The sequence below is a fragment of the Mus caroli genome, chromosome 17 (assembly GCF_900094665.2).
Source record: "Mus caroli chromosome 17, CAROLI_EIJ_v1.1, whole genome shotgun sequence".
In the NCBI taxonomy this organism is placed as follows: domain Eukaryota; kingdom Metazoa; phylum Chordata; class Mammalia; order Rodentia; family Muridae; genus Mus; species Mus caroli.
In genome coordinates this window covers 26,615,360-26,639,316 of record NC_034586.1, presented here as the reverse complement: position 1 = coordinate 26,639,316, position 23,957 = coordinate 26,615,360, and the positions used below count along the sequence as shown (strand labels likewise).

Genomic DNA, 23,957 nt, shown 5'->3' with positions numbered 1-23,957 from the left:
AGCTCTCTATTCTGGAGGCCCCAGCAGGGAGCTCTCTATTCTGGAAGCCCCAGCAGGGAGCTCTCTATTCTGGAGGCCCCGGCAGACCCTGCTTTAGTCCTACCTGCCAGTCTTACTCATCAGCTCCCATGCATTCTGGGGCAAGAAAACCCTACACTTTTGTCTTGTGTTTTGGCCATTGTGGGTAGCTTGCTCACAATGAGCACACCATGACTGTTCTCCCTGAGTGGTTATCCTGCACCCAATTAAAGTCCTGTTTCATAATTAATTGTCAGAAAAGCTTTGATAAGACTTGGCTATGCAAATGCCAAACCTAACTGTTCTCTCAACATAAGGCAATAAAGAAACTTAAAAACAGTGCCCTTCCTTAATCATAATAAATAATGCATTGGGATGAGAGACTCATTTTAAACTGTTTACAAGGAATTATTTAGGTCATTCTCAAAACAAAATTAAGCAAATGAAACAGTGATTCATTAAGCATCTGCTACTTGGAATCCTGGAGGGTTAAAGAGGTATTTAAAAGCATGGCCCCTAGTTAATTTTTAAAACTCATTTGTCTGGCATCTTTTCATTATTTAATCACTAGAAAATCAATGCAAGAAAAATGGGATGTGCCTGGCCCTGCATTGTCAGTCTTTGCAAAGAGTCGCTTCCTGGTCATTACGTTTAATTTCTCTTTGGAGAGAGCTTCACAGCTCTAGTTCCAGCATCTACCAATCTCATGAAACCTCACTTTCCCTTGGAAATAATCCTCACAGCTACCGAGCTCACGTACCTTTGGAAGTAATTCTCGCAGCTTTCAGAAACCATGTCATGAAAGAGCCCCATAGTTTCTACAACGTGCCTCTTAGTCTCAATGGAGCAGACAATGTTATAATCTAAAAGGAAGTATGAGGCCACAGCGATTAGAGCCTCCTTGGGCCAGCGACTGAACCAGTCCATGGTGCACCCTGAAATCAAACCAGGGAATTTGAGGGACCGGGCCCGGAACTTCTCTCCAACCTGTGGAGAACAAGGTTAGAGGACATGAGGAACACAGAGGAAGTACGGTCAGGTGGAGAAAGGGATGTATCCACTACCTTGGCCAACAGTGAGATGTTGCAAACTTAAAAGAAGAAAAATTAAAAAGAAACTACCTCGGGGCTGTGGCAGTGCGCCTAGTCAGTGTTTAGGTGTCCTGGAGAAATGGCTGTCATATAGGGTTCCAGTCCTAAGGACACAGCTGCCATATAGGGCTCCTGTCCTGGTGAAATGGCTGTCATGTTGGCTTCCAGTTTTAGGGAAATGGCTGCCATATTGGGTTCCTGTCCTGGGGAAATGGTAGCCATATTGGGTTCAAGTCTAGGAACAGCCTTCTAAGAGGAAAGTGACAAGCTCACATGAGAAACCTTGGCAAGAGGATTGGGACAGGGGTTGCACGGACCCTGGGGTGAGTACAGATGTGACAGTCTTGGGTAGAAAGAGGATTTTTCTAAATCTCCCTTTGGTGAGCTCTCACACAACCTTGACAATTTGTCAGATGACCTTACAAGAAAGACTGGAGCAAGCATGGGCAGGGTGACACTAGCTATGCATAGCTCTTGCCATCTATCTAAACTCAAACCTCATGACAGGGCCTGGAAGATAGACCTGGGGCAGTGAAGGGACATAACACTGGACCCCCTGGTTCTTCCTTTCAGTGTTGTGACCACACTGAATAAGTTTCCCTTTTCTGTTTTTCACTATTAATTTGTCTCTGCAGTTGGCCTATGGAGTACTAATGGCCATGCCTGGCCTCTTGGAGATGCCTGGGGCTTATCTGACCTTAACATGTCCATTAACTGGTTATAAAGACGAGTTCTGACCATTGGACTGTGTCGCTACCCTACAGGGGAAAAAGACGCTCTAGAGCAGAGCAGAGCTATGCAGTAGAACATTCCACAAGTATGTAGATATCCTACATGTATGCTTTCCTGCAGTGCTTCCTAGCATGGCTAGCACTGGCTACACATGGTCAGTGAACGCTGGAAATGAGGTTAGCAAGACCCAGAAACTGGATTTTAATTTTTACACAATTTAATTAAAATTTAAGTAGTCACATGGGGCAAAAGTCTGCAAGATTGGCCAACACGGTGAACTAGAGATAGTCAAAGTCAGAACCTCATCAAGAAGATGTCATGTCCATATTAGAAATATAGATAGGCTGGATAGTATTAACAAAGTCTTTTTTTTTTTTTCTGAGGCAGGGTTTCTCTGTGTAGCCCTGGCTGTCCTGGAACACACTTTGTAAACCACGCTGGCCTCGAACTCAGAAATCCGCCCACCTCTGCCTCCCAAGTGGTGGGATTAAAGGCGTACACCACCACCACCCGGCTACCAAAGTCTTCACAATTCAAATAATAATGTCTCTTGATGGTTCATGAACTGGTAAACTATGCAGCAACCTTAAATAACTCATATATTCTTAAGTGGCCACGCCAGTGAAGTGATAATGGGTCCACGGATCCATTGTACTAGGAAAAAAATTCATTTTAGTCTCACGAAAGAAAGGTTTGTTTCTGGTCAAGTATGTCATCCAAGAAGGTAACCTATCAGGTGCATGATCCTGCCACATGAGGAATGGAGACTCACCGGGGAGAAGCAGAGAACAACATGTAAATTCTTCCTGGATCTGGTGATGAAGTATTCATACAGGTTGTCAAAGGTGGGAGGGTGTCGAGGCAGCTCCCTCTTCATCACCGATATCAGGCCTTGGGTGATTTCATCCATCTCGTCTCGGGCAAATAAATTGGAGATCTTTGAGGAGCATACAAGAAAGGAAGAGCATGGTGTGTGCTTTAAGTAATTGCCCCTGTGAATTTACTACTGTGCCCCTGTAAATCCTCTCCCTCCCCCCCCCCGTCTCTCTGTCTGTCTCTGTCTCTCCCTGTCTCTATGTCTCTCTCTCTCTCTGTCTCCCTTTCTTTGTCTGCCTGTCTGTCTGTCTCTCCCTCTCATACACACACACCACCACCACCATCAGTACCCTCTTCTCTGCTCCTCAACCACATTCCAAGTTTGCCAGACATTATCAAGAGCGCAATTCCTTTGAGCATGGTAATCAAGAGCAATTCACGGTCCCCCTGATGAAGAAGCTGTCAGCCTAAGAATGGCCCCCTCCACCCCTCCAACCAATACTTTCAAGTGTCCAGTGATTGGCTGGTCTTCCCAACTTGACTCTCAAGACAGTTTGCTTAGCTCTGGTTCCTCCCATCAGACAGGAGCAATCGCTGCTGTGCTGGCCCCTCCTGTCAGGCAGGAGCAATCGCTACTCTGCTGGCCAGAGTCAAGAGCAGTAGGCCTGACCTGGAGAAGGGCCTGTTTGGGGAGCTTCCCATTGGTTGGGATCTGGCTTTGGGGCTATCTCCCCCATTACTAATTAATAAGATCCCCCCCACCCCCAGCTTAAACTGCTGATACATGGTAAAGGTCTGTTTTTCTTCAGGGAGTCTGGACAGTTGTGGACAGCTCTAACATGATCATCCCGTTCCAAATCCCACACAGGCTTCCCTGAGTTGGAACATCGTGTAAACAACTTGGTGTACACATGTCAGCACCTCTTCCTGAATGGAAAGCATGCTGTAGATGGCCCCTCAGTGAAAGCACAGGACACTTGGACATTGGTTCCTAAAGGCTACCTGTGATCCATCCATCTATCTATCTATCTATCTATCTATCTATCTATCTATCTAATCTATCTCTATGTGTGTGGCTATGTGTTTGCATGTGTGGGGGGAATGCACATTATGTTTACTGATGTGCATGCACATGCATGTGGAAGCCAGAGGACAATTTCACTGTCGATCTTCAGACACGAGTGCTGGTGACCTTCTAACAAAGCATCAAATGAAGGTGGGTGCCCATGGGAACCAGAAATGTAAGAACCTGTCTACTTACAGCAAACAAAATTCACCCAACCACTCTGCACTCCCAACTGGTAAATAGGCAGAATAATAAAACAAGGCATAGGAGCAAGCTTAAGATAAAACATAGGCCACGAATTGTTTAAGATGGAATAAAACATATATATATATATATATATATATATATATATATATATATATATGTATATATAGGCANTATTCATTTCACACAAATATAAAAATAAAATGAAATAACCCAGTACACAGTGTGCTTAAATCTCATTTCTCAAGTCAAGAATATATGCAAAACAGTCTCACTTTTGTAAACTTCCTGTTCTTCCTACACAAATAAGATTTGGATTTAGAGGCTGGGAGGATGGCTTGGCTGGGAAATTGCTGGCCTGGCAAGCATAAAGACCTAAATTCAGTCTCCAGAACTTATATATTTCAAAAAATAACAAAAGCCAAGTGTGACGCAATCCAAGTACTGAGGCCCTGAGTTTGAGCCCCAGCACCTATGTAAAAAGCCATGCACAGGGGCACATGTTTGCAATTCCAGCTCTGGGCAGGTGAAGACAAGCAGACCCATGGGGCTCGCTGGCTGGCCAGAGCCCCAAGCACAATGAAAACATCTCCTGCCCAAAACAAACAAACAAAAGATGGATGGTGTCCAAGAGGAATGACAGCCATGGCTGTCCTAGAATCTCCATATTGACACATCCACACACAGACATTCACCTGGGTGTGGGCACATGCACACATGTACACACACACACATGCATAGGCAGAAACACACTCACATGTACACACACACACACACACACACACACAATGGATGTGCACACATGCATGCATGTACACACTCCCACTACACATTTCCACCCCTCTCCCAGCCCCACCTCCCCTGAAGACAGCAAATTATTAAGGTATTCCAGGAACGCCTCATCTTTTATCTCATTGTCCGTAAAGATGAAGGTAATGCCTTTGCCTTCGGCGCCAGCAACTTTGTACAAATTCTTTAGGTCTTCTATGAGGTTGCTCACGTTGTAAGACCTAGGAGAGAAGCAGTAAGTGATTTCGATGGAGTTGGAGATATGGCTCGGTGGTAAGAGTGTTCGACGCTTGAGCAAAAGACTCAGGGTCCCAGCTTCTACACTGGGTGCCTCACAACTGCCTATAGCTCCAGTTCCAGGGTGCCCGGTGCCCTCTTCTGGCCTCTGTGGGCACTGCACACATGTGGTGAGCATACTGACAAGTAGGCACATGCACACACTTGAAATTAAAAGAGGTTAACATACACGGTCCCAGTTTATCTCAAGACATAGTAACAAGCCATGATAATTAGAGCAGACATCTCCACTGGCTCTAACACGTACTGAGTAATGGTGTCTTCCAGGAAACAAAGGGAGTTCAGATAAAGAACTGAGTGTTGCCATCCAAAACAAATATGCTATATACATCTCGAGAACAGAGGAGTGGAGAATTTAATGGAAGTGGTTCAGAAATAACAATGGCAAAGGGAAAAATGAACATTAACCGCCTACCCCACCATCCTGATCAACAGATATCATCCAAGTGGATGTCCATTTAACATCTAAAACTAACCTGAAATCTGGGTGAGTTTGGTTTGGGGTGGGGAAGCCATCATAAACTATGAATAACAATGAGTAACAGATTACATTGCATGCAGCCATGCGCACGGCTCACTAAGTGGCTAGAGAGAGCCTACGGATAGATCATGCAATTTGACGTGAGTAATGCAAATGCTATAATGAGATGGCTCATGATGGAGAGAAGGGAGGGTTCCGGGTTCTTCTCTCTACCCTGCTTCCCGTTAGATGTAAGTGCTGCAGGCAGTGGCTGTGATGTATTGTGGTGCACACCTTTAGTCCCAGCACTCGGGAGGCAGAGGAAGGCGGATTTCTGAGTTCAGTTCGAGGCCAGCCTGGTCTACAAAGTGAGTTCCAGGACAGCCAGGGCTACAGAGAAACCCTGTCTCAAAAAAGACAAAACAACAACAAAAAAATAAATAAAAAATAATAAGATATACCTTTGCTGAAGTGCTGTGTCTAATGCATACACCGATGATAAGGGATAGTGACTAATGTCATGTGAAGAGGGTGTGACAGTGCAAGAGACAGTGCCACCTTCCAGGAACTATTCAGATACATCTCCGGATCTGGCTGAGTACCAGCAAGGGAAGATGGGCTGGGGCAGGAGTCTTTCTCGGAGGAGAGAATGCCGGTCCTATTGGAGGCGGCAGCTGTTGCCTAGCCACAGGCACTGGGAGGCAGACTGTGTATGGCAGCTTCTCCAGTTATCTCAAGAGAAGCCAGGAGCGTGTCTTTTAACATGTTTAGCTCCATGACTTTCTTTTTTTAAGATTTATTATTTCATGTATGTGAGTACACTGTGGCTCTCTTCAGACACACCAGAAGAGGGCGTCAGATCTCATTACAGATGGTTGTAAGCCACCATGTGGTTGCTGGGAATTGCACTCAGGACCTCTGGAAGAGCAGTGCTCTTAACCACTGAGCCATCTCTCCAGCCCTAGCTCCCTGGTTTTTAAGGTTTGTTGTTGTTTTTTTTTTTAAGCTTTTAACTGATCCCTATTTAACATTTTCAGGGGGGGGGGGTTCAAGACAAGGTTTCTCTGTATAGCCCTGGCTGTCCTGGAACTCACTCTGTAGACCAGGCTGGCCTCCAACTCAGAAATCCGCCTGCCTCTGCCTCCCAAGTGCTGGGATTAAAGGCGTGTGGCACCACCGCCCAGCTATTGAACATATTTTAACTAATTTCTATTTAACATAGTTTGTGCTGTTGAATTGTTTAAAGATTTCATACATGAGTCCCGTGCTCCCTCCTCCCACCCCTCCCATGTCCTTCCTTCACACTCTCTCAATTTTTAATCTCTCATACTATAATTTTTATTCTCTGCTTTTCCCCTCTACCCCATCCCCCACCTCACACACACACACACACACACACACACACACACACACACACACACACACAGAACCTGCCTTTTAGAGTTATTTTTACCTGTTGTGTTTCAGGCTGACCACTCTAACCAATCAGGAGATCTGTCCCTGGTGAAAGTAACCCTCCGTCTTCAGCAGCCACTGATCACCTGTAGCTCTTCACCTAGTGTTCTGGTCTTAAGACATTTCTCCCTATCCACATTGTCACGTCGACTGGTATTGTCACCATGCAGGTCTTTGCCTGTGTGTGTACAACTCATCCATAATCTGTGTACATGCTCTTACATGTGTAATACTTAAATAAAAGTTTACTACTCATCCATAATCTGTGTACATGCTCTTACATGTGTAATACTTAAATAAAAGTTTACTTAGAAATGGGGGGGAGGTCAGAAAGATGGCCCCACTAGTAAGAGTACCTGCTATTAACCCTGGCGACCTGAATTCAATCCTGCAGGACCACCATGGTGGGAGCAGAAGACAGACCCCTGAGTGCTGTGGCATGCCCATCTACACACACACACACACACACACACACACACACAAAACCTTCTGAGGAAAAGCAACACACCAAAGTGTCATGATTTCAAACATAAACATTTGACTGCGGGATAGCACGTCACTAGGTTTTATCCCAGCTCACCTGGTTAGTGTTATCTGAAATATCTGATACCCAGCAATAAAGGAGGCCAGTTTTGAGAGGCTCTGCTTTCCTGAGCCACCGACACCCACCAGCAATGCGTTCCCACAGGAGGTTCGAATGATCCGAGAGATCTGTGTTTGAAAGTTTATTGGAAAAACGGAATGCAAATGTTTATATATTCTTACACTCACGGGTCCAAAGTCTGACCAAGTGTTTCCAGACTACATCAGACTCTTTCCTTATAATGCTACATTTTGGGTTCTTGTTATTGTTTGAATGTATCACATTGTTTTATTTAAATCATTTTTTTTTCAATTTGTGTGTGTGAGTGTGTATGTGTGTGAGTATGTGTGTATGTTTGTATATGAGTGTGTGTTTGTGTGTGAGTGTGTGTGTGTGTGTGTGTGTGTGTGTGACATTGTGTCGGGGTATCCTTGGAGGTCAGAAGAGGACGCTGGATCCTCAGGAGCTGGAGTTACAGATGGTTATGAGCTACTCAAAATGGGTGCTGGGAGCTGAACTCAGGTCTACCGTAAAAGCAGAGCAAGTGCTGTTAACTACTGAGCTAGCTGTCGTTGCAGCCTCTTCAGTTCCTTCATTGTCTATATTTGCATCTGCTTTCATTCTCTTTAGCTTTGTAACTTCTGTGTGTTTATGTGCAAGTGTCATTACTGATTTTTCATTTATAATATTCAACATTTATTTCATTGGGGTGTGTGTGTGTGTGTGTGTACATGTTCAACCTTGTCTTTTTATCCCTAGGCAGCAAGATCCCCACATCAGGACTGTGGGGATGGCTCAGCAGATAAGAGTCCATGCTGTGGCTGAGCACTTGGGAGGCAGAGGCAGGTGGATTTCTGAGTTCAAGGCCATCCTGGTCTACAGAGTAAGTTCCAGGACAGCCAGGGCTACACAGAGAAACTCTGACTCGAAATATTAAAAAAAAAAAAAAAAAAAAAAAATCTTTGCTATAAAATCAAAGGGACCAGAGTTCAAATCCCAGAACCCATGTAAAAAGCCAGAGATGATCACACACTGCTGGCATTACGACAGGAGGATCGCCGGAGATGACTGGCTTCCAGAGAACCAGTATCAGTGAGAGGCCCTGTCAGGAAATGAGAGTGTGGTAAAGCAGGATACCCAACAGCCTCCCCTGGCCTCTGCGGGCTTGGCCACCCACACCTGCACACACAGTGATTAAGCAAACTTCTGAGAAGGGGCGTTTCTTCCCAGGCCATTCCAGCTTCCTCAGCGCATGGGGAGCAGTCAGAATCAGAACCCCAAAAGCTCTGGACCCAAAATCCACCTGCCCTTGGAAACCACATGCTGCTGTGTTAGTGGACGCATAAGCGTCCTCGGTGATCCACAGCTTTCAGAAACAGTGAGCTGTCAACCATGGCTGCTCTTCTCTGGTCTCCCTGGTGGGATGGGTGCTCCCAGGGTAATTCCCCTATGGAACTAAGTTTTGACGGCACTCGCACACAGGAAATAGACAGTCAATGGAACCTTAATGAGGTGAGTCATGGCGTCTTTAAAAAACACCAGGTCGAGAGATGTCCCTCGGATGATCTCGTTGAACTGCCTCTGGTAGAACTGAAGCTTTTCACTCAGGAATTCGAAGGACGGCACCTATGGGAAAGGGAACAAAATACTAAAGACACAAGGAAGTCGAAGGACGGCACCTACGGGAAAGGGAACAAAATGTTTAAGACACGATTTTCCTGTTGTTGATGTAGGAATTATCTCTTCTTTGTTTCTGGCCTGTGCTTCAGTAACTTAGCTTTTTGCAAATGTGTGGGACATTTTACAGTTTATGTGACCCAATTGACAGGCCTGTCGCTCAGAAGCAAGCCTTGCCTACCGTGGTTTACAGACTGTTCTTTTGCTTGGCCTGTGCGTTATGGTTATGTAGATGTGCAAGCTTCTACCCTCCCCACATTCACTTGGAATCCTGTTTTCATTTCATGAAATTTGCCTTTGTTCTGCTAATTTTTTTTCTTTCTGTGTGTTCCTGAATGGGCACGCGTGTACCATATGCATGTAGATGCCACTAGAGGCCAGTAGAGGGCATCAGATACCCTGATACTGGAGAGCTAGAGGGAATTGCCAGCTGCCATGTGGGTGCTGAGAGCTGAACCAGGTTCTCTGCACGTGCTTCTAACTGCTTAGCCATCCCCCCAGCCCAGACCTATTAATGTAGGGAAATGACATGTCTCTCTTTAACTCATTGAGGTTTTACATTAGTTCCTCCGTGTTTTATCTAGGAACCACAGATGTTGAACAAAACACTTTCTGAGTTTCATTTTCTACCTTGGGATGGTTGGCAAAAGCTAGCCAAACTTCTAAAATGGTGAAATGAACAGATGTTTTAGGCTTTGTGGAAATTTTACAATTTCTGTTGTGATCACTCCATTGCACTCTTGCAAAGAGGCTGCAGACAATGTATAACTAGTGTACATGACTAAGTTTCAATAAAACTTTACCTGGAAACTTTGAAAGTTGAATTCTATATAGCTTTCACAGTACTCTTATCTATTATCTACCTATATACCTGTCTGTCTGTCTGTCTGTCTGTCTGTCTGTCTGTCTATAGCTCTCTCAATTTAACACCCACTGAGTAGATTCCATACTGCTTGTGTAAGCCTGGGTGTTAGACCATCTCCCAGAGCATAGGTGGCCTCTCGGGACACTGAAGAAAAGCAATTCTCTCTTCCAGCAGCCATCAATTATCAATGGCTCCTTAACTGACACAGAACTTCATGAGTCCCTTCCCCATCCATCTAAAGAAAAATCAAAAAAAAATTTCCCCCAAACCTCTAGGAAGTAAGTACCAATTCGTAGATTTTGGGCACTTCAAACATAGTGTCTTCGGGTTCGTCACCAGTGGGCTCCGGCATATCTCGGAGAAAATCCACAAAGTACGGTTCAGGGAGGATATTGGCTGCGACCTCTGCGCTGATGTTTTCTTCCACTGCCCGAATGAGCTGTGAGTTGAACCACTGCTCGTCATCCGGAGTTATAAACCTGAAAGGAAAGGGTACTAAGGGGAAGGGAAGGGAAGGGAAGGGAAGGGAAGGGAAGGGAAGNGGAAGGGAAGGGAAGGGAAGGGAAGGGAAGGGAAGGGAAGGGAAGAGCCACCTCTCTACACAATCCTGCACCTTCCTCACCTCAAGACAGGGTCACCTCTCTACCCAACCCTGCATCTTCCTCACCTCAGGACGGAAGCCCTATGCCCTCTATTTGGAGAAGGACACAGCTCCATTGCTTAGATGAAGCCAACGAATCATTTACGATCTGCAGGGCAGGTGAGCCTCGGTCACATGACCCTCACCTTATCAGGCTTACAGTGTCACAGAGGGAAGACTGTCACATCTGAAGAGTTCCTACCTGTGTGTTGGAAGTTGCAGTTCCCACCCTACAACTTCACGAGCCTGGTAGCATTACACACTTAACACAGATGAGAGAACTGGAGCTCGGGCAGAGGACTGAACTTTAATGGGGCAAGATGCAACCTCACCCATGCAAAGACTACAGTGTTTAGGAAATACACGTGGCTAAAATTTATCAGCTCTCTGGTAGTACCGTGGTCCAGGAAGATGAGGTATGGCAGCAGGTGCAGGGTGAACTACCAGAGAACTGACTGGCAGGTGGGAACCACCATTAATACTTTTCAAGCACAGGGGCTGTGAAGATGGATCAGTAGGTAGTGTCTGCTTCATAAATGGGAAGACATGAGTTTGGAGAGCCAGAACCTTTGTAAAAGCCAGATAGCCAGTACCTTTGTAAATGCCGGGCCTAGTAGCATAAACCTTGTTACCCTAGCTCTAGCAAGACTGGGACAGTAGGATCCTTGGGGTTCTTTGGAAGGTCAGTGTAGCTGAAGTAGTGAGCGAGGAATTCACTGAGAAGGCTTGCCTCCAAAACATAAAGTGCAGAGGAATCGAAGATACCAGGCGTTGACTTCTAGCCTCAGTAAGTAAGCGTGTGTGTGTGTGTGTGTGTGTGTGTGTGTGTGTGTGTGTGTGTGACACAGGAATCCTTATCCAATGGATCTGAGTGTAAGCCTCTCAGATCGCACGTGTAAAGCCCGAGGCTGCAGTGCACACCTGTCTGCGATCACTCTGTTACACTCGTGCTTGAAGAGCGACAGGAGAATGGGGATCGAGCTGCACTCTTCTGCTTTTATGGTTAACATCCCCTGCCAGATTCTCGAAAGGTCCCGGAGGTTGAAGATGTAATGAAACTTTGAAGGTGTGGGTAGCATCTTTACCTGGGGATGAGACACAAGGTGAGCATTCTCAATTTAATCCTCAGAGGAAAACAGCGGGGTAGAAATGTAGTCCTGACTATCCTATCCCATACATCCTATTTTAATATTTTTTTCTCTGCTTCTATTTTTTTTATGTGTTTTGCTAGCATGTGTGTCTGTGAGCCATGGTATACAGTGCCCAGTGAGACCAGGAGAGGGTACAGATCTGCCTGGGAATGGAGCTATAGATCGTGGAGATGCTGGGAAATAAAACCAAGTCCTGTGCATGAGCAGCCGGTGAACTTAGCCATCTCGCCAGCTCCCATCAACAGATGAGACCTGCTGAATAACTCAATAAATCAAAACCAAGTTCATATTTTTTTTGTCACAGCACAGTTAGAAAACAAAACATAAATAAGGTGCATAGGAGTTTTAAAGCCAAGAATCTGTCAGCAGGATGGATTCAAGACTAACAGACAAGACTCAGACACCAGCCCCTGCTCTGACACTGCTGTCCACATTCAACCAAGTCCCCTTTCCATGAGTTCCCAAGAGCCACAATGAACTATGGGAGAGATCATGCCTCATAGTGGCTAGCCTCACTAGCGTAAATAGATAAATGAGAGAACAGATACATAGATATACACAGCTATGTAGACGTGAGACTCTATCAGGGCAAACACTGAACATGAGCTGATAATCATACAGGCAAGAGTCGACCACACATTGAGACTCGAACACAGCTAGTTGACTGTGTGTGATTTATGCATGTGTAGTTGTTGCTGTGTGTGCGGGTCCATGTGTGCATGTATGTACGTGTGTGTAGAAGCCAGAGGTCGATATCAGGTGTTGTTTTCCACATGACTCCTGTTGTACTTGGAGATGAGTGATTTGGCAAGACTAGATGGCCAGCGAGCTCCTACGGTCCTACAGCCTCCACCTCCCAGAGCTGGGATCACAGGCATGCACCACAATGTTTGTCTTTTTTCCATGGATGCTTGGGATCCAAATTTAGGTCCTCACGTTTGCTCAACATGCATTGACTGGCTCAGCTATAGCCTCACCCCCAAGACTATCTTCTGCAGATTGTTACACTCAAAGTCAGATGATCAGAAACTTAACTCCCCTATCAATAACTCCCCTATCAATTCAGAAAATGCTTGCTTTAGTACCAAAGCTCTTTCCATACTGAAAAGGTATCCCAGGAATTTGTTAGTTTTGTTTTGTAAAGATGTACTTATTTTTATTTCATGTGTACCAGTGCTTTGTCTACATGTATATCTGTGTAACGTGTGTGTGTGTGTGTGTGTGTGTGTGTACTGCCTGCAGAGGCCAGAAGAGGGCACCAGATCCTCTGTGTGGAGTCAACAGACAGTTGCGGGCCACCAGGTGGGTGCCGGGAACAGAACTTGGGTCCTCTGCCAGTGCTACTAGTGCTCTTAACTGCTGAGCCATCTCTCTGTCACAAGTTAGTCATTTGTAATGAGCTGCATGGGTTACCTTGGTCCATTGCCACAGCACACGGCCGACTGAGACCAAATTCCCAATCATGTCACATATTTCAGGTCTGAACTTTCTACACGGGTCAAAGTATCCACAGCCGATAATTCCTGGGGAAAGGATCAGATGGAAGGCACACACTTAGTTTCTTTAAAAAACAGTTGTAAGGTGCCTGTTAGTTCTGAGTTGATCATTATGAGACTGACCACCCAGCAGGGGTTAGCAAGTCAGAAGTAGTCCAGCCACCCTTAGTGGCAATAGGAGATGTATTGAATCATCGTTAATTCTCCCAACAGCATTTCATTTTGGGCTATGACATAAGGTGGGGTCAGGTTTTAATGGCCTTCCCATAAAAATTAGTGACCATTCCTCCTTCTGTTGAAACTCTCCCCGCACCCTTCCCTTTCCCAGTGCCTGCCACACCAAGGAAATATGCCAGTCAGCTCCATATTTCACCATTTTTCATAGTATGTGTTGTAGATGCCAAATTTGGTGTCGATGATCTTAATTTTATTATTAACAGTTCAAAGGGCTAGTTGGGGCATGTGTGGAAGTGCTGACGTTCATTAGCCCAGATTTCCCTGATCATCCACATAAGGGTAAAATGCTTCCCCCTCCCTCTGTGTATGTGTGTGTTTGTGTGTGTGTGTGTGTGTGTGCATATGGGGGTACTTATATGTAGGTATGTATGAGTATATGTATGTATGTGTGTATATGCCCATATACACACACATACACGAGTGTACTTATATGTGGCCACATGTATGCATATGTGTGTGTGCATACAGGGGCACTTATATGTAGGTATGTATGAGGGTGTGTGTGTCCAGGCCAGAGGACAACCTCAGATGTTGTTCCTCAGAAGTCATACACCTTTTCTAAGACAGTTTCTCATTGGCCTAGAGCTTTCCAAGTAGGCTAGGCTGTCTGTCCAGCAAGCCTCAGGGTGCCCGAGCCTAGACCTCCCCAGCTTGGGAACAATGGGTGTCATCACACTTGGTTGGCTCTTTCTGTTGTTGTTGTTGTTGTTGTTTTAATTCTGGTTCTGAGGGATTGAACCCAGGTCCTCCTACTTGTGTGGCCAACACTTTACCAGCTTAGCCACCTCCTCAGTCCTTCCCAACTTCTCATGCCACATCTACGAGGTCCTCTCTAAGTATCTTTGAGTCTTAGAACAGGCTGTACACACAAGCCACCCTAGAGCTGGTATTTACCATCCACACTTCAGATGAACATTTTAGCTTTTAAGTAAATTTTTCATAGCTTGGGTCCATTACATGATTCAATAGAAAGAAAGAAAGAAAGAAAGAAAGAAAGAAAGAAAGAAAGAAAGAAAGGAAGAAAAGAGAGAGAAAGACAGAAAGACAGAAAGAGACAGAAAGAAAGAGAGAAAGAAAGAAAAGAAAGAAAGAAAGAAAGAAAGAAAGAAAGAAAGGAAGGAAGGAAGGAAGAAAAGAGAGAAAGACAGAAAGAGAGAGAGAAAGAAAGAGAGAGAAAGAAAAAAGAGAAAGAAAGAAAGAAAGAAAAGAAAGGAAAAGAAAAGAAAAGAAAAGAAAAGAAAAGAAAAGAAAAGAAAAGAAAGAAAGAAAACCCAGCAAGCATCTGGAGCACGCGTACCGAAGATTTTGTCGATAGACGTGTTGGAAGGCAGCGTGCAGTTGAACACGGTAAACTGCCTTTTTAAGCGCTGTGGGATGTCGTTCCGCCCTCCTCCAGGATGGATCATGGCTGCTATGAGCTGCACATCGACAATGGTGGTGAAGTCTCCAGGCTTGTCCAAGCTGTACATTCCCTCCATCTCCATCATCTGACGCACGATCTCATTGGTGATCTGAAATTCCATACAGCGGCATCTTTAAACATGCCCAACGCCTAGAAATACTACAGGGGAGATTATCAGAAAGCTCAAGGCACCTTCCATGGGAGCGGGTTCATGATTTTTGACCGGCACCTTCAGGGCAACCTGAATGACATGATACCAGCATGTGGTGTAGATCCAGTGTGGCCTTTGCTATATTGATAGAACAGATTTCCAAATAAATTTAAGTAGGCCGGTAGGTGTTAAATACCTGGTGTAGGCCAGTAGGTGTTAAATACCTGGTGTGCTGTCAACAGCACGCAGCAGTTACAGGTCTGAGCCAGGCAGTGGTGGCACGTGTCTTTAGTCATGGCACTTGGGAGGCAGAGGCAAGTGGATCTCTTAAGTTCGAGGCCAGCCTGATCTACATAGAGTTCCGGGACAGCCAGGGCTACATAGAGAAACCCTGTCTCTAAACAAAACAACAAAAAAGAGTTACAAGTCTGATTATGGCTGCTTCCCACGCTCACTCCCACCCTCACTCACACGCTCACTCACACGCTCACTCACACACTCACGTCAGATCAGCATGCAGAGTGGTCTCAGCCCCAGACCTTAACACTATGAACCATTCAGCGTGGTGGTCTGGAGGCTACAGACCTCTCTCTGCAGCTTCTAACACTGTCAACATGGCCTCTGTCTTAGAGGAAAACCGTCTTGCCTTTCATTTCTGAGGCACGATTCTTTCCAGCTTCCTCTGACGGCTTACAGATCACTCCTTAGCCATGATCTACCCACTGGCTCTCATATTTAGCGGTCTTCCAGGCCTCCCTTTCCTTCCCAGGATTCCAGGGACACCACCGCAACTCCACACTCTGAAGATTCTCAGAGCTGTGGCTCTGGTTCTAACTTCCCTTCTGAGACCCAACTCTGTATTCAAATTCCTTCTGGGCATCACCAAGGGGACAGCACATAAGCACCCCTAATGGAACAGTCTTTCACCCAACCGAGTATTCAACCACCGTGTGCCAGACTCTCTTTACACACACACACACACACACACACACACACACACACACGAGAATCTATCTTCAGGATGCATGCATCCTTGTGGGAGACGAGACTCATGAGTATATACTTATGCACAAATAAAAGAGCAGACTATAAATGCTTCCGAGAAAATAAAGCAAAGGAATGAAACACAAGGCTCCCCGGAGGGATGGCTCAATACGGAGAACAGCCCGATTCCTGTCAGGATACAGGGAGGCTGCTTCCTGAGTTATAGAAGACTTGCGGCCCTGTTGGGATATTTTAAGTCTGACACCCCCAGATGAACAAAAGGTTGAGAAGCCAGGAGCAGCTCAGCTCATGGACAGTAAAGGCAGGCTGGAGCTAAGCATGCTGCCTGCCACCTTTGACAACTGCTGAAGTCCTTCTGTCCTGAAGTAGAGCAGAAGCCAGGCTGGCTCTCCGGTGGCTACTGAGCTTCTGGTGGGGGTCCCAGAGCCGGGGTGGGGGAGCATAAAGAGCAAAGGTGGGGATAAAGAGCCATGCCTGGGAGACTCAAGCTAGACAGAGCTCACAGGGCTGTGTGGGGTCACTGAGAGTGAATCAGGAACATGCTGGATGCCAGCCACAGTGGTAAGGTCCTCCAATGGGGAGTGACTTGGGTTGACAGATGACGGCCGCTTGGGACCATGGTATAGAGTCCAATGAGTGGATGAGCAGAGGAGATGGGGCCTTTCGTTGGTTTGTTGACCATGGTTTAGCTATTGGGTAGTCATCAGAGAGGGGCCAAGTAGAACAAAATCAAGCTCTGAAGCAGGGAAGCCAGAAAGGGCATGAAATCAAGATGCCAAGTAGATGTGAGGAATCCTCCCAGCCCTCAGATGGGTTTCCAGAAGGAGACATCCAGGGGCTATGACTTAACTGCAGGTGGTGGCTTGTGATGGAAGACACTGGGCTGGAAGGAGGACTGAGCAGTCTCGAGTGCCTCTTTCGGAGGAGTCCATTTTGACACCCCGTACCCACCTTGGATGACACACAAGCTCCCGTAGCTCTAACTTCAGGGGAGTTGTATGCCAGCTACATGAAGTCCCTCAGACATACCTGATCTCCCCATTCGTTGATCACAGGCATATTAATATCATCAATAAACACCGTCATCTTCCTCCCTCCTGGGGGACCATAGGTGCTCCCCATCCTCTTATCCACGTAGCTTTCGATTGTCCTCTAGAGAAAGGGAGATGGCTTGACACATACACTGGATCTCAATCCTTGTGACTCGTTGTTTTCAAAATCGGAAGCAATTTGCTAACGTAACCCGGAAGTTCAAACCTAAACTCTTAAGTATGCAACCCTTGCCTTTGTAAAAACAAGTGACAGGAATGTTAACCACCAGTACACCAAAACGGATATGCTCCTGAGCCCGGCCTCAGCTTCGACACTAAGCCAAAGCACGCTACTTGGATCTAGCTTCTAGTTCAGTCGTGAGAGAAGCAGACGTGGGTCTGGAGAGAGGCCTCGGGAATAAAGAGAGCTTACTGCTCTGGCAGAGGATCAGAGTTGGTCCATAGCAACCACACGGCAGCTTACAAATGCCAGTTTGAGGAGATCTGGCACCTGCTTTGGGCCTCCTCAGGCTCCTGCATGCATGCCTGCATGCATACGGCACACATAAACTCATACATGTGCATGTGTGTGCATGTGCACACACACACACATACACACATTAAAAAAAAAAAAAGAGGCAAATTTCACGGGTGCTAACTGAATCCCCAAACCCATGTTTGGAGTGAGTGCCTTTTATGAGAACCGCCACTTTTAAATTTTTAGTCCGCTCATTTCCCCAGCGAATGACAGGTCCTACCTGAAACATCATTGGCTCTGTAGCAGAGGAAAAATTTAGACTCTTGGACAGCTGCACTTCAGGGTCGTATTTCTTCAGGTACGCCTTCACCATTACCGTTTTTGCAGTGCCCTGTTCTCCTGTGAGCAAAACCGCCTGCAAGTGTGAAAGGGCCGGGCTGAGGGGGGCCATCCTGTGCTCAGTACCAAACACTGTATGACGTTACCTACTGTTACTCACCACCCCAGGAGTACAGACTCCACTTGTTGCTTGTTTTCTACAATCACACCCACATTTCGGTCTCTCCCAGTGAAATTAACATTTAGGGAAGAAAAAAAAAAAAGAAAACCTCACACAGCAATACTGAGATGCAGGAAGAGAATTCGGATACCTATCTGCATGCTCACTGGAATAGGGATGAGAGTCTGGAAGGCCACACCCACATCCCTCATCAGGCCAGGGGAGACGGAGAGGAAGAACACTGTGGAACCTGGACCACTGTCAGAGTGTCTCTCCACAGCGACATACCCTCTGGGCCCTTGTGTTGGGATTTCCATTTTCAGTCTGTGGTATATGAAAGCAAACGTGTTTCTTACACGGTCTGGGACACTCACTTTGTGCTGTTTCGCGATCGTGTCTATCAAGAAGTTGGTCCTGATGTTGTCCACGTTTGGAACCAGGATGGAAGAGTACTCCGGAATGCTGTCCGTCGGATAGAAGTATGGCTGGAGTCTCTTGTTCCAGTGTTCCCAGTCACCTACACGGCAGGTAGAATTCCGTCGTAATCAAAATGTGTCATCGACGGTCACGTTACATGATAGGGACTGTCGCTCAGATCATGCAAAAAGTTAAAATGCTTTCCCAATACACTGATAAATCTGCTTATCTAATGTCCCCCCTTTTCATTCTTACCAGTGGCTACTTATTCTCCTGTTTATTTCTTTCATGTACCTTTGCGTGTATGTGTGTGTGTGTTTATGTGAGTATGCATGTCGGGGTCAGAGGGTAGCCTCAAGTGTGACTTTCCTTCGAGTGTTGTCCACTATGGATGTTTTTATTTATCTATTTTTTGTTTGTTTTTAGACAGACTATCCCGCTGGCCTGGGGCTCAACACTAAGGCTAGACAGGGTTGGCCGGTGAGCACCACAGATCCTCTTGGCTCCCTTTCCCCCAGAGATGAGATTGCACGTACACATCCCACACCAGATTTCTACGTCAGTTCTGGGGGTGAAACTCAGGCCCTCTCACATGGTAAACTGACCATTACCACTGAGCCTCTCTTCCAGGTCCCCTGAGACCGCTAACGGGCTTATCGCTTTCATTGATCTCTACAAAGAACTACCGTTTGGTTTCTCCCCCTCCCCCCAATTTAGCTTCTATTTCATTGATTTCTGTTTTAATCGTTGCTCTTTCTTCTGTGTGCTTTGGGATTAACTGAAGCCTTTATTCTTTTGCGATATGGACACAGATTGCTAGAGTCTCTCTCTTCTGAAGGTTATACAGTGTTGCTGTAAATGGTTCTCTGATCTTGAAAAAGAAGATAAACTCTGCTTGCTTGAGAGGGGGCTGTTCCACAACTGTCAGCTCAGTTCAAAGGTGAGGCCCCTGTACCTTCCTGGAATCACCTGTCTGCATCCTAGCGTTTGTCCCATGCATCCGTCATTGCGGTTTCCCTGTTTGTGGATTTGTCCTCCAGTCTCCTCTGGCTCCTCCTCCCTGTGCGGGTCCCTCTGCTGTGGCATTACCTCTTAAAGCCCTTAGGGGCCTCTTCCAAATCAACCCCTTCCAGCCCTGTTGAGACGGGCGGGTTCCGGTGGGGTTTCCCTAAGTGCCTGCTGGAAGCCTCCTTCTCTTTGTTATGGGGTTCCCTTCTGCCTTTGCCCAGTGTCTAAATGACACTGGTCTATACACCATGCTCCACTTGCTGTTGCTAGAGGCTCAGACTCTAATTCCATCTGTCCTGAAAGCAGGGACTTCTAAATCTAAGAATGGAGTCTCTCCCAAAGTGCTGATGTCCAACGATAACAAGAACTCCCCCTATATATATATATATATATATATATATATATAATGTGTACACATATTTACATGTATATGTATATGTTTATACGTATATACATACTATACACATACAAACCATATACATAGGCACATAGAAACATACATATATACACAAAAACATATATAATCAGAGACATAGACACACATTCAATATATACAGATATACACACACACACACACACAAGGATGAGATAACTTTTGGTTCACTTCATAGGCACAGATGCTCAGGCATATAAGTTCTATCAGCACAAACCATTTAGAGTGGTAAGACTGGAAAGAATCCACGAGATGGCTCAGCAGCTAGAGGGGCTTGCAACCAAGCCTGACAATTTAAGTTCAGTCCCCAGCACCACAGGGGAGGGAACCAAGTCCCACAAGTCATCCTCTGATCCCTACACTTGCACAGGGACACAATCCCTCTATCTCAGTCCTTTGAGGAAGGCCATCCCAAACACAGACGTGTGCCCCGTCTCATTGGCAAGGCTCTGCCGCCCTCAAAGGTGCCAAGGAAACTCAGAAGCTCATTTGGCCCTTTGCAGCATCGCGTGGGCCCAGCTGCCCAGTAGGCAGCTTTGGGAAGAGAGTTAGGGAATCTTTTTCTTAAAGACACTGAGAACAAGCCCTCTGACTAACAGTTCCACCTCCCCACCCCCGCTCCTGCTCCCTGAGCCCTCTGGAGATTCTTGGAAATGCACAGCAAATTACTCCTCAAGTAGGAGTTAGGTTGTGGCCTGTGTGCTAAATCAAAGGCTGCGGCGTGCCTTCTGCTTACTCTCTCGTTGTTTTTCTCTCCCATCTTCCCTCCTGTCCTATTTCTCCTTTTAATATAGCCACACAAACACGCCGTTGCTGCTCTGGAGGTTTGGAGAAGCAGCAGAGGTAAATATAGGAGCCAGGGCAGGATCTTTGGTTGCTTTGTTCTCTCGGAGGCTTGGGAGCAGTTCGAGCCTGGTTCTGGATAAAAGCATTGAGTCGAAGGGCACTGATTTAAAGGAAAGCTGAGCGGGGCCAGGGGGAATGCCCTGTCCACTGGGCTCCCTCTATTCGCACTGACATGGGCAACAGAGGTGGTGGGACCCCTCTGTTGTGTGTGCTTCCCTGTTACTTCCTAAGCATTAGAAGCAGGTGATATGCCGGGAGCTGTTTCTCCCAGCCGATCTTCCTTAGACCACTCCAAGTGGAGAAGTCAGGATGGTCACCCTCAGCACAGCTGATATGTAAAAATCCCACCTCTGGCTTATTGTTAAAACATCTTTGTAGTTAGATTCCCGGGTGGCCTTAGCTCTCAACTCCTTGGCCGTTTGTATTTTCAGGTCACTTTGTTTGAACCGTACTTGGCCGCACTTACCGTAGTCGGTAACGTAGAACTCATACATAGTCTGGTGGGAGCCCCTGGGTATCTCCGGCAGGTTTAGCTTGCTCCCATGACCTCGGAGGAAGACTTCCATTTTTTCCCTGCTATCCAGTTCCAAAAGGGCTCCCAGGCTCCACATCAGACCAAACACAAACAGCTTGTGGAGGTGGTCCCCGGACGAGACGCCACCTTCTTCTTTGGAAGGGATTAAACCTTCCAGGAGATTGAGAGACTGGAAGAGATTTCAGATAAGATCCATTTTTTTTTTTTGAAAGGAGAAAATGGAAAGCAAGACGGGGAAGAGAAAAGAAAACAGAAATAATTTCTCAAGACACAGCCTGATGAGTGTCCTTGCGGTCCCCAGTGTTAGAGGACAGATAAAGCTTCGGTCGGGCTGTGTGACCGACGGAAGTGAGGAATGAGTTGGGAGCCCGCAAGTGTGGGTTCTACCCCAGCTCCTGTGACTGGGTCTGCTTTCCCCATCTAAAAAGTAAAAGACCTCCTCTGTGGCTTCTGGCTCCAAAGTTAGATTACTAGCGTGCGGATTCATCCCTCCTTCTCTGGGGATTCAAATCTCAGCGCCCTCACCCCCAAGCCACTTAAAAAGAACCCCTAGACTATAGGACCTCCTATACTAGGTGCCCCATGAGGCGGCCGAGTTGAAAGCTTCAGGTGTTTTAAGAAGGGTGGGTACAGAGCAGAACAGAGTCTAACCTGCGTGATGTAATTACACTCCAGGAGCTGCATCTTGGGGTTGAGGCTTAGTTTCATGTATGTGTACGCGTCTTCAAACACCTTATCATACAGACTCAGGAAGACAGAGCCTTCCTGCTGGGTGCGCTTCTTCAACCATGCCTGAGGTCAAAGGACAACATCTAAGTACTAGGGAAGTGTGGAGCTGCCAATGCAACTCTGTTGATCAAGTGCTTGCTTGTCTTGCAAGCTCGGAGACGTGAGGTTGATTCCCTGAACTCACATCAAAAAAAAAAAAAAAAAGCCGGATATGCTGGCATGTGCTTATGATACCAGTGATGGGGTTTGGGGAGGAGGAGGAGGGGACAAGCAGGTCCTTGGGACTCACTGGGTAGTCAGCCTAGCCTCCTTGACAGATTCCAGGCCATTGAGAGACACTATAGACAAAGTAAAAGAAGTGTGGATGGTAAGGTGGCTTAAAGAAAAACACCTGAGGTTATCTAATGGCATCTGCATGTACCGGTACACAGGGCTATCTGCACACACACGTGTACACACGTAAGTAAAAATGAGAAGAGCAGAGACCTGTAGACCCTGGCCTGTTTCCGGTCCCCACCTGTAATATCGGCCTCCAGCTGAGAGCCGAGCTGCTGATGTATACCATGCCCATCCTTGACACCGTGGCAGGAGAGGCGTTCTCAATGTTGTGCACCTCAAACAGCAGCTTACAGGTAGGGGCCATGGGGATGCGGTCCCCGTTAGCCAGGGTGAGCGTCTTGTTATCGTCCAACACGGAGTTTAAGTTCTCAATCCAGATGGCATCCACGGGGCCGTCTAGGATGAGGAAAATATTCTCACCTGCAAACGAGGACGGGGAGTAGGGGAGGATTAGATCGGTTTTTTCTGTCCACAACTAATGAAAAACGGGAAACTGAGCAAATGCAAGGTCTGAGCTAATAAGCTCGCAGGGAAAGAGTGAACTCGGAGGGAGGCCCGTGCCTACCCTTTTTAGCTTTTAATGTCTTCCTCCACAGAGTGGAAAAGATCCCATCTGTCCAGTCGTTGGTGGCTGTATCCAGCCTGCCGAACATCTGAGGCGCAGTAATCGCCTTTGGATTCATTCGCATCTCTCTGTGAGGCCTCCCGCACTCCGTTAATGATTTCATCAGAATTGTTATGACCGTCGTCTTCCCGGAACCGCTGGGCCCGAGGGTCATCAGGCCATGCCGTACCAGAGAGGTCTCATATAACTACACCATCAAATGACACATTGGGAAACGTAGGATATTAGTCTCTGGCTGATGTTTGTGTGTGTGCCCTAGCTGAAATTTTAAAGGCTTATAATAATATCTAAGTGTCCTTTGTTTCAGTGGATTTGGGAAGCAAAACTAGTGTCGCGTTGAAAAAACAACATAGGTGATAAAGTAATGATGTCATGGGGCTTGAATTACATTTTGCAAATAATTATTAATTCAGGATCTGCTTTCTGCCTCATGTGACATGGGTGGGTGGGTGGGGGTGTGTGTGCGCGCGCGCGTGTGCTGTGTGGTGATGTCGCCCCCCAGTGGTGGAAAGCAGCAGCGCACAGCATCTCTGTAAAGATCTAGGGTGCCCCTGAGCCTCTGGGTCTCCAGAAGCACAGCTTGAATAAAGATTTTTGCATGTGGAAGTGATTTGCTTGGGGAGAGCCCTCGGGAGATACAAAGAAGGGTGTGGCTATAACAGTCCCAGGGATGGGAAGACAGACCGGGGTAAGATGCAACGGAGGACAGCTACAGCAGGCAGACAAGCATGACCCCACCAGGGACTCTCCACCTGGAAGCAGAGGGACCTGCCTTCCCCTCGCCCAGCCATCCTTCCTTGAGGGGATGGTACTTGGGAGCAATAAGTGCTCGGGAAATGCCTGCCCCTGAGCTCACACACAAAGTGCCTTCAGTCTTCTGTT

The 23,957-nt window shown here is 46.6% G+C and overlaps 1 protein-coding gene across 1 annotated transcript in view; it reads right to left on the bottom strand.

Annotated features, from left to right (window-relative positions):
* Nucleotides 1–23,957, bottom strand: part of Dnah8 (dynein axonemal heavy chain 8) — a 248,314-nt gene that overhangs the window by 106,241 nt on the left and 118,116 nt on the right. Inside the window, exons 50-65 of the mRNA XM_021186523.1 lie at nucleotides 23,016–23,262; nucleotides 22,629–22,870; nucleotides 22,034–22,174; nucleotides 21,314–21,551; nucleotides 18,518–18,660; nucleotides 17,925–18,059; nucleotides 17,165–17,287; nucleotides 14,875–15,088; nucleotides 13,258–13,367; nucleotides 11,615–11,778; nucleotides 10,340–10,532; nucleotides 9,015–9,137; nucleotides 7,509–7,639; nucleotides 4,784–4,937; nucleotides 2,614–2,778; nucleotides 779–1,005 (exon numbers count right to left, since the gene is read on the bottom strand). Coding sequence (XP_021042182.1) covers nucleotides 779–1,005; nucleotides 2,614–2,778; nucleotides 4,784–4,937; nucleotides 7,509–7,639; nucleotides 9,015–9,137; nucleotides 10,340–10,532; nucleotides 11,615–11,778; nucleotides 13,258–13,367; nucleotides 14,875–15,088; nucleotides 17,165–17,287; nucleotides 17,925–18,059; nucleotides 18,518–18,660; nucleotides 21,314–21,551; nucleotides 22,034–22,174; nucleotides 22,629–22,870; nucleotides 23,016–23,262 — 2,750 coding nt within the window. The remainder of the gene's footprint in view (nucleotides 1–778; nucleotides 1,006–2,613; nucleotides 2,779–4,783; nucleotides 4,938–7,508; nucleotides 7,640–9,014; nucleotides 9,138–10,339; nucleotides 10,533–11,614; nucleotides 11,779–13,257; nucleotides 13,368–14,874; nucleotides 15,089–17,164; nucleotides 17,288–17,924; nucleotides 18,060–18,517; nucleotides 18,661–21,313; nucleotides 21,552–22,033; nucleotides 22,175–22,628; nucleotides 22,871–23,015; nucleotides 23,263–23,957) is intronic.